A 13,652-nucleotide genomic window follows, 5' to 3' on the forward strand; every position below is an offset into this window, starting at 1 on the left:
TAAAATATGAGTTTTATTTTTGAGTCTGAACGGTGTCAAAAGTATGTTACTTTCATTCAAATATATTCAGACCAATTAAGAGACTTACAAGGAAATAAAACAAACTTAGTTAATGAACTGAAGTGCAAACAAATGAGATCTACATCTCTAATGAGTCTCTTCACACTAATTATATTCAAATTAGTAATCTACAAATACTAACAATTTGCATCTTAATATAATACATAAATGTGTCATTAACTTGATGTTATCTCTTCTCTATCCTCTAACTTTGGATAGGTAAAAAAAACATTCAAATTTATATAAAGTCAAACAAAGTACCACATGCCTCATACATGCCATGCACGTCCTACGAGAATTATAAGTGTTCATTTGTATACAACCAAGGTTCGAGAGCAGATATTATAGATATCAATTGAGGTAAGTTGACAAGACATAGTATTATGCCTGGGATCTTACATAAACAAATTTGTGAGTAATCAAATATAAAACTCTGTACAATACTAATGGAAACAATACATTTGCCACTGGAATAGGGAGTGATTTAGCAGAATTGTTTCTCAACTATACCAACAACATGAATATTCTAACAAGTGTTCGTTTCTAGCTCGGATGATTCTATCCACCTCTAAGTCCCGTTGCTGGTCTCTTTTATGTCTCGATGATATGCTCTACTCTGTATGCAATGGAAATCGGGAATTCAAGCTCCATACTACAAGTATGTGCATTGATTTAAGTTATCGCTAGCTTTGGAGTATTATTTTCTGCATTAGGACTGCCAAGATACTTCCCAAGGATATGTTTATGACGTTGACAACGTCATTGTTGAGCTGAACAACGAAGGATAACAAAAAGGTGAGTAAAATTACTTACATCTCAGAGTAAACGTTAAGACATTTGTTCAGAAAAGTACATACCCAACGAAATCCTTCTTTCTCTTGAAGTGAAGCGCCTATTAGACTTTCACCAAAGTTTGCTATCTGGGCGGCTACTACACATATTGCAGCCCCAGGTACGTTAATCTGGAAAAAAAATCTGGTCAGAATACGGATGATGTCTTCCTAAGAGTTGAATCAAAGTAATAAACGAAAAAATGAAGAGAGGTTAGATCAAATGTTATTGTATCTGTCTCTCAGCACGGGCAAGACAAAGCTATAGATGTAGTGAATGTTTCGACAGCTAACTGATCCAAAATAAAATAAAATAAAGATATGCTAGATGGGCGAAAACAATGGAAATCTCTCTGCCTCGGGTTGCTCAGCCATAAACATTTGCAAGAATATCAGCCAAACAGGTAATATAATGCAAAAATTTACCTTCATTGAAAATCACCCATGTCATAGTATATTCGGATAGAAAAATAGTTAGTACTCTTTTTTTCTAAAAATTCGTTAGTACTCTCTTTGTCTTAAACACTTCACATAATAATCACTCCAGCCTTGCACACCTTCATAGCATGAAAAACTCAATATGTTCACACAAATCCTAGAAGGGAAAGGAGAAGAATAGGATTGCTAAATGCAGACACTTTCAATTTACACTCTTTATGATTCTATCAACAAGGTTTCAAAAGGATACATTTGTAAGTTTAAAATAAAATAAAACTATGGTAACTTGGAGACTATCAAGACTGATATGATAATCATAACCTTCAGTCCTTGCCTGATTAGATACTGATAGGCAGTACGATCAACATTAATTGAGGGTGGAAGAAATACTTCAACAGCACTAACAATATCATATGCTATTGCTGCAAAAGGATGATCTTTTCTTTCTCACAACCTCGAGTAATAAGCCAAAAGTCCCATGAAAACATGAATCCCTGCCCATTGAGCCTGCAACAGTGCCACATTTAGTCCAAAACTTCTTTTCTGATAAAGAAGTCCAACACTTTCTTCTACAACTACTCTCTAGTCCCTATAACAAAATTCTATTACAGCTACTCCCCACAACAATTTCAATGTGTTTAGCTCCCAAATTTTTTTCTCCATCATTTCTGATCACCAAAATTCTTTAATGGCCTCAACCTGGACCATTGTAGACCTCAGGGGCTTAAGAGTTAAATCATGTGATAGAACCTAGATGCAAGAAAAGGCAACGTGACATTTTTGTTTCCATTTCCTAAAGCCCATAATAGACTAGTATCTCCAGGTTATTGTACTATATAAAACAAAAACTACATGGCACAAAGCAAAAAGTTTCAAAACATAGAACCATTTATGGAAGGCATACCTGACCCTTTAGATAACCAACAAAAGCAAGGAGAACTGAAGCAAGAAGCCCAGCTAAGGTTCCCTCAGCACTCACAGCCCCTTCAGTACCCCGAGGCACTACCTTGAATGAGGTGACAAGATACCTGCAATTGTTATGCAAGTACTCAGCAGACCATTCTTAAAGAGGGCCATCTGCTCCTCCTGATGACTGAACTGAGCAAATAAAAGTGATAAGTGGTCTGAGTTGCTTATGATTTCCTTTCAAAGATGAAAACTTTGTAGCTACTATCTAAAATTGTATATGAACTACAATTCGCACAACACTTAAGTGTCAAATCACAGAGCTCATCACACACCTAACTACCTCAAATGAAAGTAAACTTATGTAAAATTGCATGTTGCAATATTGACGGGCAATTCCAGCACCTACGGGTGTGGCCTAATGGTCAACAAAATGGGTACAAAGTGCAAACGTTGGAGGCCATGATCCAAATCTCAACGGAGTTAAAATATTAGATGATTTCTTTCCATCTACCTAAGACTTGATGGGTAGAGGTAACCGGTACATGCATTTATGGGAGGTAGCAAGTACCCGGTGAATTAGTAGAGGTACGTGCAAGCTAACTTGACCGGCAATTCTACAAAATTATGACACTTTTCTAGTCCTTGTTTTCAAAAGATAAATTTTGCGGTCTTCATTTTTACATGTAAAATACCTGTGTTTTTCACTAGGTCTTCAAAGGATAAATTTTCAGTCTTCATTTTTACATATAAAATACCTGAGTGTCTAGAATTAAGAATTAACAGATCTCCATACAATAAAAGAATGTATTTCCAGTTTCTACGCAAACAAGTCTTTGTTTTCAGTTCATCAAATTCTTAGTAGTTAGCCAGAGGTGAAGAGGCTGTACTCACGTAGTTTTACCATATGCCTTTCCTATCTCGCTCGAGACAGTATCACTCAACTTGGTACAGAAACTGGCTACAAATGCAAGTTCCCACAGGCGAGTAAATGCCTCCCCACCAACACCATTAATTGATAAGAATGCACAAACACAACCGGCTGCACTAGAGCCTATCACGCTTCCAGGTCCTCTCCTTCCTTTCCTCTTCTCTGCAACCCCTTGAGCCTCTTTCTGAGCCATTTTCACCTTAGTCGCAGCTGTGCCCTGTTTGGTTTAACTTATTAGTCCAAGATTCCTAGCATCTTTTTATCAGAATCATCAGCCTAAGCAGGACAGAATATGCCAATTATATCCATCATTATTTCCAGTCGAAAGACATCCAAAGATTATCTATATTGAAGAATGTGACTATCTCATCTCAAATATTAAGTTGGTAGAAAGAGCACACATTTATTATATTTTCAATAGGACCCCCCACGTGCGGGCTGAATTCTTTTTTTTTCATGAGTGAAGCACGTGGAAAACCTTTTTTTGACAATGGGGGGTATTGAGGTTAGATCCTAGGACCTTTGTCTGGACTGATACAACATCCACAAATAGATCTTCGATCTAAATCAACCCCACAAGCTAGCTCAAGAGGGAGGACGACTGCCTAAGCTATATAAGGAGTCCAAGAATCTCATTTCTCACCGATGTCAAATATTTCTCTTCAACAAACCCTTCACACACAAACCCGTTCCCGTACTAGAGTATGCACATTCATGGGCTAGCTTTTGAGGTTGAGTTAGACTCAAGATCCATTTCTTTTACATGGTATTAGAGCTAAGCCCATCACATGTAGCCCCCACACCAATTGAGGGGGGATCACCCCCCCAGTTCATGAATGTACACGCTCTAGTTTGGAAAATGATCTTGGCATAGGGAGATTGAAGAGAAATATTCTACATCGTTGAGGGATGAGTTATATGGCTTTGTCAATCTACTCCCTTTAAGCTAGCTCCTAGGGTGTGAGACCTAATTCGACAATATAGATCTGTTAATATCAATACATTTTCATCTTTGCTTATAAGGGTTCCACTAATCAATCAAAAGGATGCAATTTCTCCTTCTTTGCTCTTCCAATTTTACTTATTATCAACTATTTCATTTAACCAAACAAAAAATGAGGGATTTGCAAGCAAGCATTCATCATTAAGTATTCCACTTCATTTTCCCATTGATCTAAAATATACATAAGCATAACTTATACAAAGTTGAATCCTCAAAACAACACTTACACTACCAAAGTTCAAATTTTTACTTACAATAACAAAATATGTGGCAACAAGAAGAAACCCAGAGGAACCAAAAGCTCTCCAAGTAAGTGTACCAAGCAAGAAAGCAGCCGCAATACCAGAAAGTGACAATCCAGTAACTAAAAGTGGAGAACCCAAAGAAAAAATGATAATATTACTCAGCAAAGCAGATTGCCACGTGGGTGGTGAAGATTGAATCAATTGAATTGCTCTTTCGACAATTCCAAGATCAGACACTGATGCTTGTGCTTTCATTGATGATCTTCGATGATGTCTAGGGTTTAAAGTTGACAAATGAGGAAATTGGTCAAATGGGGTTTGGAGTTTTGAGGTTAAAAATGAAAACTTTGGTCTTTGAATATGGAGAAGTAATGGAAGTCTTGGTATTGAAAGAGTTGAAAAAGCCATTTTTAAAGAAGTTTTAGAGCTTCTCACGTAAGACTCCGGAAGCCGTGGAGTCGTCAATAAACCGGAACCAAGGTTCTTTGTTGGGGTAATTTGCACATTAGATCCTTGGATTTTGATGTGTATCATTTGTAAGCCCCATCATTTTTAAAATGTTACACAACCTAACACAAATTCAAAATTTTAATTTTGTGAATTCTTATACACAACCTCCTTAAGCTTATATATTCGTTTTTTTTTCGCACTAAATTAGATGTAAATCACCCAAAAATCCCCTATCCCAATACTTGCCTCATGCATAATGTTGTTTTTGGGAATTGAACTCACGATATCAAATAAAAAATTATAGCTCATAGTGAATAAATAATTTTATTTCTTAATTAAAATTTATCAAGTAAGCGTCGTGTTCTATCATGACTCAAACTCGGAACACCCAACCCCTGGAAAGCCTTGTCATAGGCAGGATATTAACATTATCTATCAATTTCATTTATTATTTGAGAACTCTTCTTGAGTTTTGGTGCTTGAAGATGAGATCTATGAGTAAAGTAAGATACCAACGAGTCTAAGAACTAAGTGTTCATTAAGGACTAATAAGCAAATAAGAAGTACCTCGTTTTTGTACAAATTCAAATTCTTTTTTTGAAACTATAGTTAACAATTTTTTTTTAAAAAAATAGAATTAAAAATTTTTATTATTTTTTGATCAAATAATAAATAAGATATATAATTATTAAAACAAAAGAAATAGTATATTAGTAAGTTTTAAATTGTCTACATCCAATATCTAATTTCACATCAACATTAATTTATACTTTGAATCAAGCAAAGTAAAATAGAAGGATTACTTTTTTTTTTTTAAAATAATAGTTTGCTCATAATATATGTAACAATCAATATAAATAACCCCTTCTATCTGTTCTTTTTTTATTTCTCTTATCCATTTTATATCATTGCAGCCATTTTCCATGGCTGTGCAATGCTCTTCTTCTGTAATATTTGCCTCACATTCACCAGCAAAAACCTTATCTTCCTCTCAGAATAAGACCCTTTTCTTGGGTTCCTCCATCTCTTCAAAGCCCTCCGTTGTTGTTGCTAAGACCCATCGAGCTACTCAAATTTCTTGTCAAGAAAAGACAGCACTTGTTCCTCTGGAACAAAGATGGATGTTTGAAGAGTCTGAAATTAATGGCCCTGTAAGTATTTTATAACTTTTCTTTTATTTTTGTTGTTCATTACTTGTCTTGATTTTGTCATTGTTGCTCTGGGTTTTTTGGGGTTATTGTGGAAATTGAGGATTTTATAGACTACCCTTTTCTCTTCTGTATTTGAGTTTAGTCATTTAAGGTGTAAAAGACTTGAACTTTAGTCTTAATTTGATATGCATTTGGACTTTTAAGGCTCTGGGGTTGTTTTGAGCAAGATGCTATCTGTTTAGTTTTGGGGAGAATTTGCTATGTATAGGTCAGAGTTGAAAGTTGAAACCTAGGTAGCTGGAACATATACAACATACTCAATATAATTCGATAAGTGGGGTCTGAGGAGGTAGGGTGTATGCTTCATTACACCTTGTGAAATTTAGGGAGTCTATTTCTGAAGGACTCTCGGCCGAAAAGGAAATACACTAGTGAAAAAACCATGTTGAAAATAATGGAGAAAAGAACAGTAGCAATAACTAGCACTATGATGATCTAAGCAAAAGGTAATAGAAACAAACACGTGATAAAAAGTCGAAGAATAAGATAGTAGGAGAGTAAGACTAATACATCTGATAGGAAAAACTAGGCAACACTTGACTACTACTGCTTTGAATTCATTGAGAATCAAGAATTGAGCTCAGCTTCCAGTTAGAGGTACTTTCTCTGTGAAAACTGATAATTTTATAGACATAATTTTATAGACTATCCTTTTTTCTTCTTGAGTCATTGGAGGACTTAGTTTTCCACATTAAAAGTGTAAAAGATTTCAACTTTCATCTTAATTTGGTATGGATTTGGACTTTGCTCAGGGTTGTTTTGAGCAATGTGTTGTCCATTTAGTTTTGGGGCGAATTTGCTAAGTTTGCGATTAAGAAGACATTTATAGGTAAGATTGAAACCTATGTAGTTGACACATATACCCTGCTTTTAAGTTCAATTGAGAATCAAGAATTGAGCTCAGCCTCCAGTTAGATAATTTTATAACTATCCTTTTTTCTTCTTGGTTCATAGGAGTACTTCGTTTTCGACATTTAACTTGTAAAAGACATCGGCTTTCTTCTTAATTTGGTGTTCAGTTAGACTTTGCTTGGGGTTGTCTTGAGCAAGTTGTTATATCTGTTTTTTTTGGGCAGTATTTGCTATGTTTGTGATTTAGAGGAGAACTATAGGTGAGAGTCGAAACCTAGGTTGTTGGCACAAATACCATGCTTTAAGTTCATTGAGAATCATGAATTGAGCTAAGCTTCAGTTAGTTGTTTCAGAGGTACTTTTTCTGTTTATCAGAACCTTACAGTTGATATCTTTGAGTTCTTCTTATTCTACCTAGGTGTTTATTTCTTCTCTGTCCACAATATACTACTTGATGTGGAAAGCAGTAGAATACAGAACTACCACAAAATCTGCTGTCCCATTTCATTTTAATCCCGACTACCTATGCTAGCTTTTGTTGATAATGCCTCAATGGTTCTTCTGATACCTGAAATACGAGATGGCAAGGGCCATATCAAACTAATGTAGAGCAATTATCACCGACTCGTAGTGATTAAAAGCTCAGGCAACATTAAAAGGAAAATAAAAGGGGGAAAGGCTGCGGGCCAGTGCTTTTGAGAAGTGAAATTAACAAAGAACGTATTTCCTTGCTTTAATTATGCTTCAGTACTTCGACAAATCTTTTGATCTTAATGAGTGCATAGAAGAGTTTTTATCTGATGGATGTCATTGTGTTTTTCCTGCATCCAGGACATTTGGAATGAAACATGGTATCCCAAGGGTGCAGACCATGTGAACACAGACAAACCTTGGTACATTGTTGATGCCACCGATAAAATTCTTGGAAGATTGGCATCAACTATTGCAATACATATCAGAGGGAAGAATCTGGCTACATACACTCCAAGTGTGGATATGGGTGCATTTGTAATAGTGGTATGTTCCTGTGCTAAATGCTTGTTCATTTCTCTGCATTGTCATTAGAAAGAAGAAGAGAACCGGACAAGTCCTACTTTTCGTATTAGGACTTTCTGGTTCTATTAAGGCCTCTCTTTGACTCTAAAAAGAATATAGGACATGTAGTCTTAAAAGACTATGATAGTAGGTAATAGGCCATGAAAATATAATGTGGAAATTGAGTTTTTTCCCTTTTACATTATCATGATAAGTGGTGACTCCACCTTAACGTTACGCTAGTACGTGCATTCTCCGAAGGTTTCTTCATTTTGCAATGTTCTTCCTTTTTCATAATTGTTCGAGTGGCAATATCTGTTCTGTTGTGCGGAATTTGAGATAATACGAGAAAATATATAAACGCGAAAAACAAGACAACAGATTTACTTGGTTCACCAATAAATTGGCTACGTCTACGGGAAAAGAGGGAGCAGTTTTATTATGGAGAGGCAAAAACAGAATTACAAAAATAGGGTTTGCCATAGCGAGACCCCCGTCCTTTCTGTTTGTAACGGGTCCGATTCAAGGCATTCAACAAATCTCCACCTTGACTTGAATTCTCCAAACAGATTCTTCAGACGCACTATGATAGTGCCAGGCCTCCCCCTCTTCCTCAGAATTGTCCCGCAGGGCAATTAACAGCTTCTGATGTTGAGCAAGTCCAAACAGTGTTGAAACTTGCTCTGTGGAACCGGCTTTGTGAACATATCAGCAGGATTATCAGCAGTTCCTACTTTCTTCACCTTGATTCTCTTCTCACTTCTCAGAAAATGATATCTTACGTCAATATGCTTGGTTCTCTCATGATGGACTTGATCCTTGGCTAGACAAATTGCGCTCAAACTGTCACAATACACCGTAGCCTGATCATGATGCAGACCAAGATCACTAACCAGCCCTTTCAACCAAATCCCTTCTTTTGCAGCCTCTGTCAAGGCCATGTACTCCGCTTCCGTAGTAGACAAAGTCACTGTAGGTTGCAAAGTTGCCTTCCAACTGACGACAGATCCTCCAAGGGTAAACACATAGCCAGTCATCGATCTTCTTGTGTCAACATCTCCAGCATAGTCTGAATCAGAATAGCCAGTAACCAAGCACTGAGTATCACCTCCATAAATGAGACCAACGTCAGATGTACCTCTAAGGTACCGGAAAATTCTCTTCACAGCCTGCCAATGTTCTCTCCCTGGTTGTCCCATGAATCTGCTCACTACACTGACTGCATGTGCTAAATCTGGCCTTGTACAGACCATAGCATACATCAAATTTCCTACGGCACTGGCATAAGGGACTCGTGACATATACTCCTTCTCTTCTTCTGACTGTGGAGCGAACATGGCAGTGAGGTGGATATTGGCAGCACTGGGGGTATCAATAGGCTTAGATGAAGACATGCCAAACCTCGCCAAGACCTTCTGAATGTAGCTTCTCTGTGACAAGAAAAGTTTCCTTCTCTCTCTGTCTCTAATGATCTCCATCCCTAGAATCTTCCGAGCAGCTCCCAGATCCTTCATCTCAAACTCAGCACTAAGTAACCCTTCAGCTTCTGAATGTCATACTTCTTCTTTGCAGCTATCAGCATATCATCTACATAAAGCACCAGATAGATGAACGAATCATCCTTGAGCCTATTGTAGTAGACACAACAATCATATGAGCTCCGAGTATAGCCCAACTTCGCCATATAGCTGTCAAACCTTTTGTACCACTGCCTTGGAGACTACTTAAGTCCATATAAGGACTTCTTCAACTTGCAGACGTGATTTTTCTTCCCTGGAACTTGGAAACCATCCGGCTGAGTCATGTATATCTCTTCCTCCAACTCTCCATGTAGAAACGCTGTCTTCACATCAAGTTGTTCAAGCTCCAGATTCTGATGTGTAACTATCGCTAGTAACACTCGGATGGAAGTATGTCTGACCACTGGTGAGAAGATCTCATTGTAGTCCACTCCCTCTCTTTGGTTGAAACCTCTGGCAACAACCCTGGCTTTATACTTGACTCCTTCTGCTGGTGATATCCCTTCCTTCTTCTTGAAAACCCATTTGCAAGTAATAATCTTTCTCCCCGAAGGCTGTATGACCAGATCCCATGTCTGATTCTTGTGTAGGGACTCCATCTCATCTCCCATAGCAGCAAACCATTTTTCAGAATCAGGACTTAAAATGGCTTCTTTGTAAGTAGACGGCTCAGATGTATCTACCTCTTCAGCAACCTGCAGTGCATAACCCACCATGTCCTCAAAACCATACCTCGTAGGTGGCCGAACTCCAACCCTCCTTGACCGATCTTGAGCTATACTCTGATGGATATCTGATGGCATAGATTCTGGAATATCAGTTTCTGTCTGTGGCTCTTGATCCTCCTCTTCAGGTTCTTTCAAATCGCTCTCGCTCTGAATGACTTGAAACTCCACCTGTTTATCAAGACTCCCAGTTTCTGACGTAGTTGTAGGCTTCACAATGGTTCTAAGCAGAGAACTTTCATCAAAGACAACGTTCCTGCTCATAATGACCCTCTTTTCTTCTGGAGACCAGATTCTGAAACCTTTCACTCCATCTCCGTAGCCCACAAATACTCCCTTTTTAGCTCTTGGTTCTAACTTACCTTCACTGACGGGTCCGATTCAAGGCTTCAACATGTTCTGTTCTAGTTCCCCCGCTAATATAGAATATTTAAGTATAAGTTTTTGAATTATATAGGTCTGGTTTAAGAAATTTGGAAGTACTTCTGTGCTCTTTTAATTTTCTATTCAAGCAAACCTTAAATTTCGTCCCTTTGGAACCGTTTTTGTTTTTAAAGAAAAAAACAGCAACAGGTCCTTTCGAGGATATTCAATATAAAAAATTCAAGATATCCAGACAGTATGGTATTGATTTTAAGGTGTGCCATCAATTTTTTGACATGCAGATCACTCTGCTTCTATAAGGTTTATTAAGAATGGAATGTGATTTCTATTTAGAGGTCCACCGCTCTCCTTATCCTTTCTCTTTTCCTCCTATCTGAATATTGTTGATTCATGTATGGTTTTGCATTATGCATATTTTATATTCAACTATGTTGAGATTTCTTTGTGCGTAAGAACCTTGGTGATGCTCAATCGTTCTATTATCTCTTTGCTGAGATGAAATTTGTAAGACACTTCTAATGCCGCCTTCCGGAGTCACCTAAGTAATAGAATATGGATGTTGTCAATTTATCTTTTCTGCCTGCTTGATAAGTGTCCATTTCATCATTGAGTTGCTAATTTCACTCTATAACCGTAAAATCATCCTTCTCTCCTTTAAATGTAAACTATTTGCTATTGCATGGTTGCTTTAGTATCTGAGCAATTGTCTTTGTAATTGAACATTAAAAGGTTAATGCTGAAAAGGTTGCTGTATCTGGGAAGAAGAGGTCCCAAAAGCTTTACAGGAGGCACTCGGGAAGACCTGGTGGGATGACGGTAGAGACTTTTGATCAACTTCAACAGAGAATTCCAGAAAGAATCCTTGAGCATGCTGTCCGTGGCATGCTCCCGAAAGGGAGAGTAAGTCTGTGTTACCTTTTCTCGAGATTCCATTCACTCGATGACCTGTAGTGATGTTTCTCTGCTGTGTCAATTAAACCAAGAAGATGTTGGACAGTGTCCTCATCACGTTGGACTAGGAAAACCAGAGTTAGGGACTCCCGTACTAAAATTCCATTTCCTCTAGCATTAAAGCTGTTTCTGATAGACCCTCGGCTTAAAAGGGAGGTTATTTATAATCGCGCCGACTTTACCCCTACCACACGTTCGAAGGGCAGGAAAAAGAAGGAAGGAAAAATCATTTTTTTGTTTGATAAGAGAGAGGAGAGGAAAACAAGAAAACTCTCTCACTCTCTCTTCTATTTTCTTTTCATGTACCAGTCCTAAATTGTTTGTTTGTGCAGCTTGGTAGACAATTGTTTAACCATCTTAAGGTGTATGAGGGTCCAGATCATCCTCATGACGCGCAGAAGCCAATCGAGTTGCCTATACGAGACAAGAGAATTCAAAAGCAACGGTGAACTCTAGTTTCCATGAAACGTCATCGAGAGATCAGCCTGCAGTTTCACATTTCCCATTTCTTAGCTGTTTTTTGTTATCCAGTACAAATTTATTTGATTCCAGAGCTCTTGTTTGTGTAGGTTTGTTAAGCAAATAAGCATTCATCTTCTGGTTTCAGTTTTGTATGCGAAATTTGCAATATTTTGACCTTCGTCTATAGTTTGGTCTAACTATGTCTTTACCGTCACTTCTTTCAGTTTGGTTTCCATTCATTGTTCGGAGCCTGTAGTTGAGCCCCACCCCACTAAACCCGGATCACTGCAGGGTCCATTCGGGTGAGTCTCTCAATAAGAGTTTTTTCATACCCAGGGCTTAAACCTCCTTATCGTTACTTAGTTGCTTCATTATTTCACAAATGACGTCAGCTGGTACAATTAGAAGACAAGTTAAACTTGTGAGTGTAAAACCCCAACCCCATGACCAATCAGGTAGTATCTCGTTGTTTGATAGTTGGTTAGAACTTAAAATTATGTAAAAAAAGAAAATATATAAAGTGACACGAGAAACTGTCTCGAATTTTTTTAAAAAAAGTTTATGGTGGGTGGGTGTACCCCCATTAAACCATTTCAAATCACAATAGATGTTCACTTTTTTGATCCATCTTTCACATTTGTGTTCACACATTTGATGGGCACATAGAGTAAACTACACTCAAACCAGTGTTAAAATATCACGTGGCATTGCCAAATTGAATTTTCTTTTTATTATATCTCCCATGAAATCGTTTCAAGTCACAATAAATGTCAACTTTTGATCCATTTTCACATCATGGTGTAAAAATACCCCCTCGAACTAGTGTAAAAATTTCACGCTGTCGTGTAATAATTCATCGTACCAATTCACTTTTTGAATATTTTTTTAATATTATTTTATTAGATAAATTTTTGATTAATCATTATATAAATTGTATGTTTTATTTAAATCTCTTGTATATTTAATTATTTTTTATGCAATATTTTTGTAATATTAATTTTAGATATAAAATTTAGATTTTTTATAAATTATTTTTTCTATATATGACTTTTTAAAAAATTTAAGAAGTTACTTGATATATTAATTTCATGTATTATAATGTGCAACATGATAATTGAGGATGAGCGTGATGTTAATGCACCTATTTAAGATGCGTCGAATGGTACAACTTCGACCGTAGAAATGACAAGATGAAAAATTATCAATTTCAATAATTTTTAACTCGATATAAAAAAATAAAGGACAGACAAGCTCATTTTGAACTATGTAATGCATTAATAGAGCATTATGCGAGCACCGTAGTGATCTTGAAAGTTGAATATTTATATAGAATTTAAAATAAAATTTTAATTATATAATGGTTATTTAATTGTATTTCGTTAATGATTTCACTTTTACTTGTATTATCCATTATTATGTATAATGTATAACATTTGCTAGCAATTTATATTATTTAAAAAAATTATGGTAAATAATAATTTTATATTAAACGATTATAAAATGAAATAATATAAATTATATATGGTGAATATTTTAGAAAGGACTTGTTTTATGAAATAAGAAAATACAAATGAAATAATAAATAATAATATAATAATAAAGAGAGAGAGAAATATTCCCTTTTTAATGTAAAAATTGATACATTGGGT

The 13,652-nt window shown here is 36.5% G+C and overlaps 2 protein-coding genes and 1 long non-coding RNA gene across 3 annotated transcripts; 1 reads left to right on the forward strand and 2 right to left on the reverse strand.

Moving 5' to 3' along the window:
• Positions 1-371: 371 nt before the first annotated feature.
• LOC101248500 (protein VTE6, chloroplastic) lies at positions 372-4,928 on the reverse strand. The gene is made up of 5 exons (XM_004244244.5): positions 4,423-4,928; positions 3,129-3,382; positions 2,233-2,356; positions 918-1,022; positions 372-830 (listed from the first exon to the last, which is right to left on the reverse strand). The coding sequence occupies exons 1-5, from the start codon at positions 4,819-4,821 to the stop codon at positions 744-746; spliced, it is 969 nt and encodes a 322-aa protein (XP_004244292.2). The 5' UTR covers positions 4,822-4,928; the 3' UTR covers positions 372-743.
• Positions 4,929-5,615: 687 nt separating this feature from the next.
• LOC101248220 (large ribosomal subunit protein uL13c) lies at positions 5,616-12,217 on the forward strand. Its single transcript, XM_004244243.5, has 4 exons — positions 5,616-6,014; positions 7,758-7,943; positions 11,320-11,490; positions 11,874-12,217. The coding sequence occupies exons 1-4, from the start codon at positions 5,787-5,789 to the stop codon at positions 11,988-11,990; spliced, it is 702 nt and encodes a 233-aa protein (XP_004244291.2). The 5' UTR covers positions 5,616-5,786; the 3' UTR covers positions 11,991-12,217.
• Positions 5,790-11,320, reverse strand: LOC138337263 (uncharacterized). Its single transcript, XR_011210836.1, has 2 exons — positions 10,601-11,320; positions 5,790-8,276 (listed from the first exon to the last, which is right to left on the reverse strand). It is a non-coding gene; the product is annotated as an uncharacterized lncRNA (long non-coding RNA).
• Positions 12,218-13,652: the final 1,435 nt, after the last annotated feature.

This window comes from Solanum lycopersicum, chromosome 7 (assembly GCF_036512215.1).
Source record: "Solanum lycopersicum chromosome 7, SLM_r2.1".
Lineage (NCBI taxonomy): Eukaryota > Viridiplantae > Streptophyta > Magnoliopsida > Solanales > Solanaceae > Solanum > Solanum lycopersicum.

Excerpts from the sequence above, each read along its gene's own strand:
- LOC101248500 (XM_004244244.5), bottom strand. The coding sequence starts at position 4,821 with ATGGCTTTTTCAACTCTTTCAATACCAAGACTTCCATTACTTCTCCAT. Across the intron at positions 1,023-2,232 it reads TTGGTTATCTAAAGGGTCAG|ATTAACGTACCTGGGGCTGC; the intron begins GTATGCCTTCCA and ends TTTTTTTTCCAG. Across the intron at positions 831-917 it reads AGAAAGAAGGATTTCGTTGG|CTCAACAATGACGTTGTCAA; the intron begins GTATGTACTTTT and ends TTCGTTGTTCAG.
- LOC101248220 (XM_004244243.5), top strand. The coding sequence starts at position 5,787 with ATGGCTGTGCAATGCTCTTCTTCTGTAATATTTGCCTCACATTCACCA. Across the intron at positions 7,944-11,319 it reads TGGGTGCATTTGTAATAGTG|GTTAATGCTGAAAAGGTTGC; the intron begins GTATGTTCCTGT and ends GAACATTAAAAG. Across the intron at positions 11,491-11,873 it reads GCATGCTCCCGAAAGGGAGA|CTTGGTAGACAATTGTTTAA; the intron begins GTAAGTCTGTGT and ends TTGTTTGTGCAG.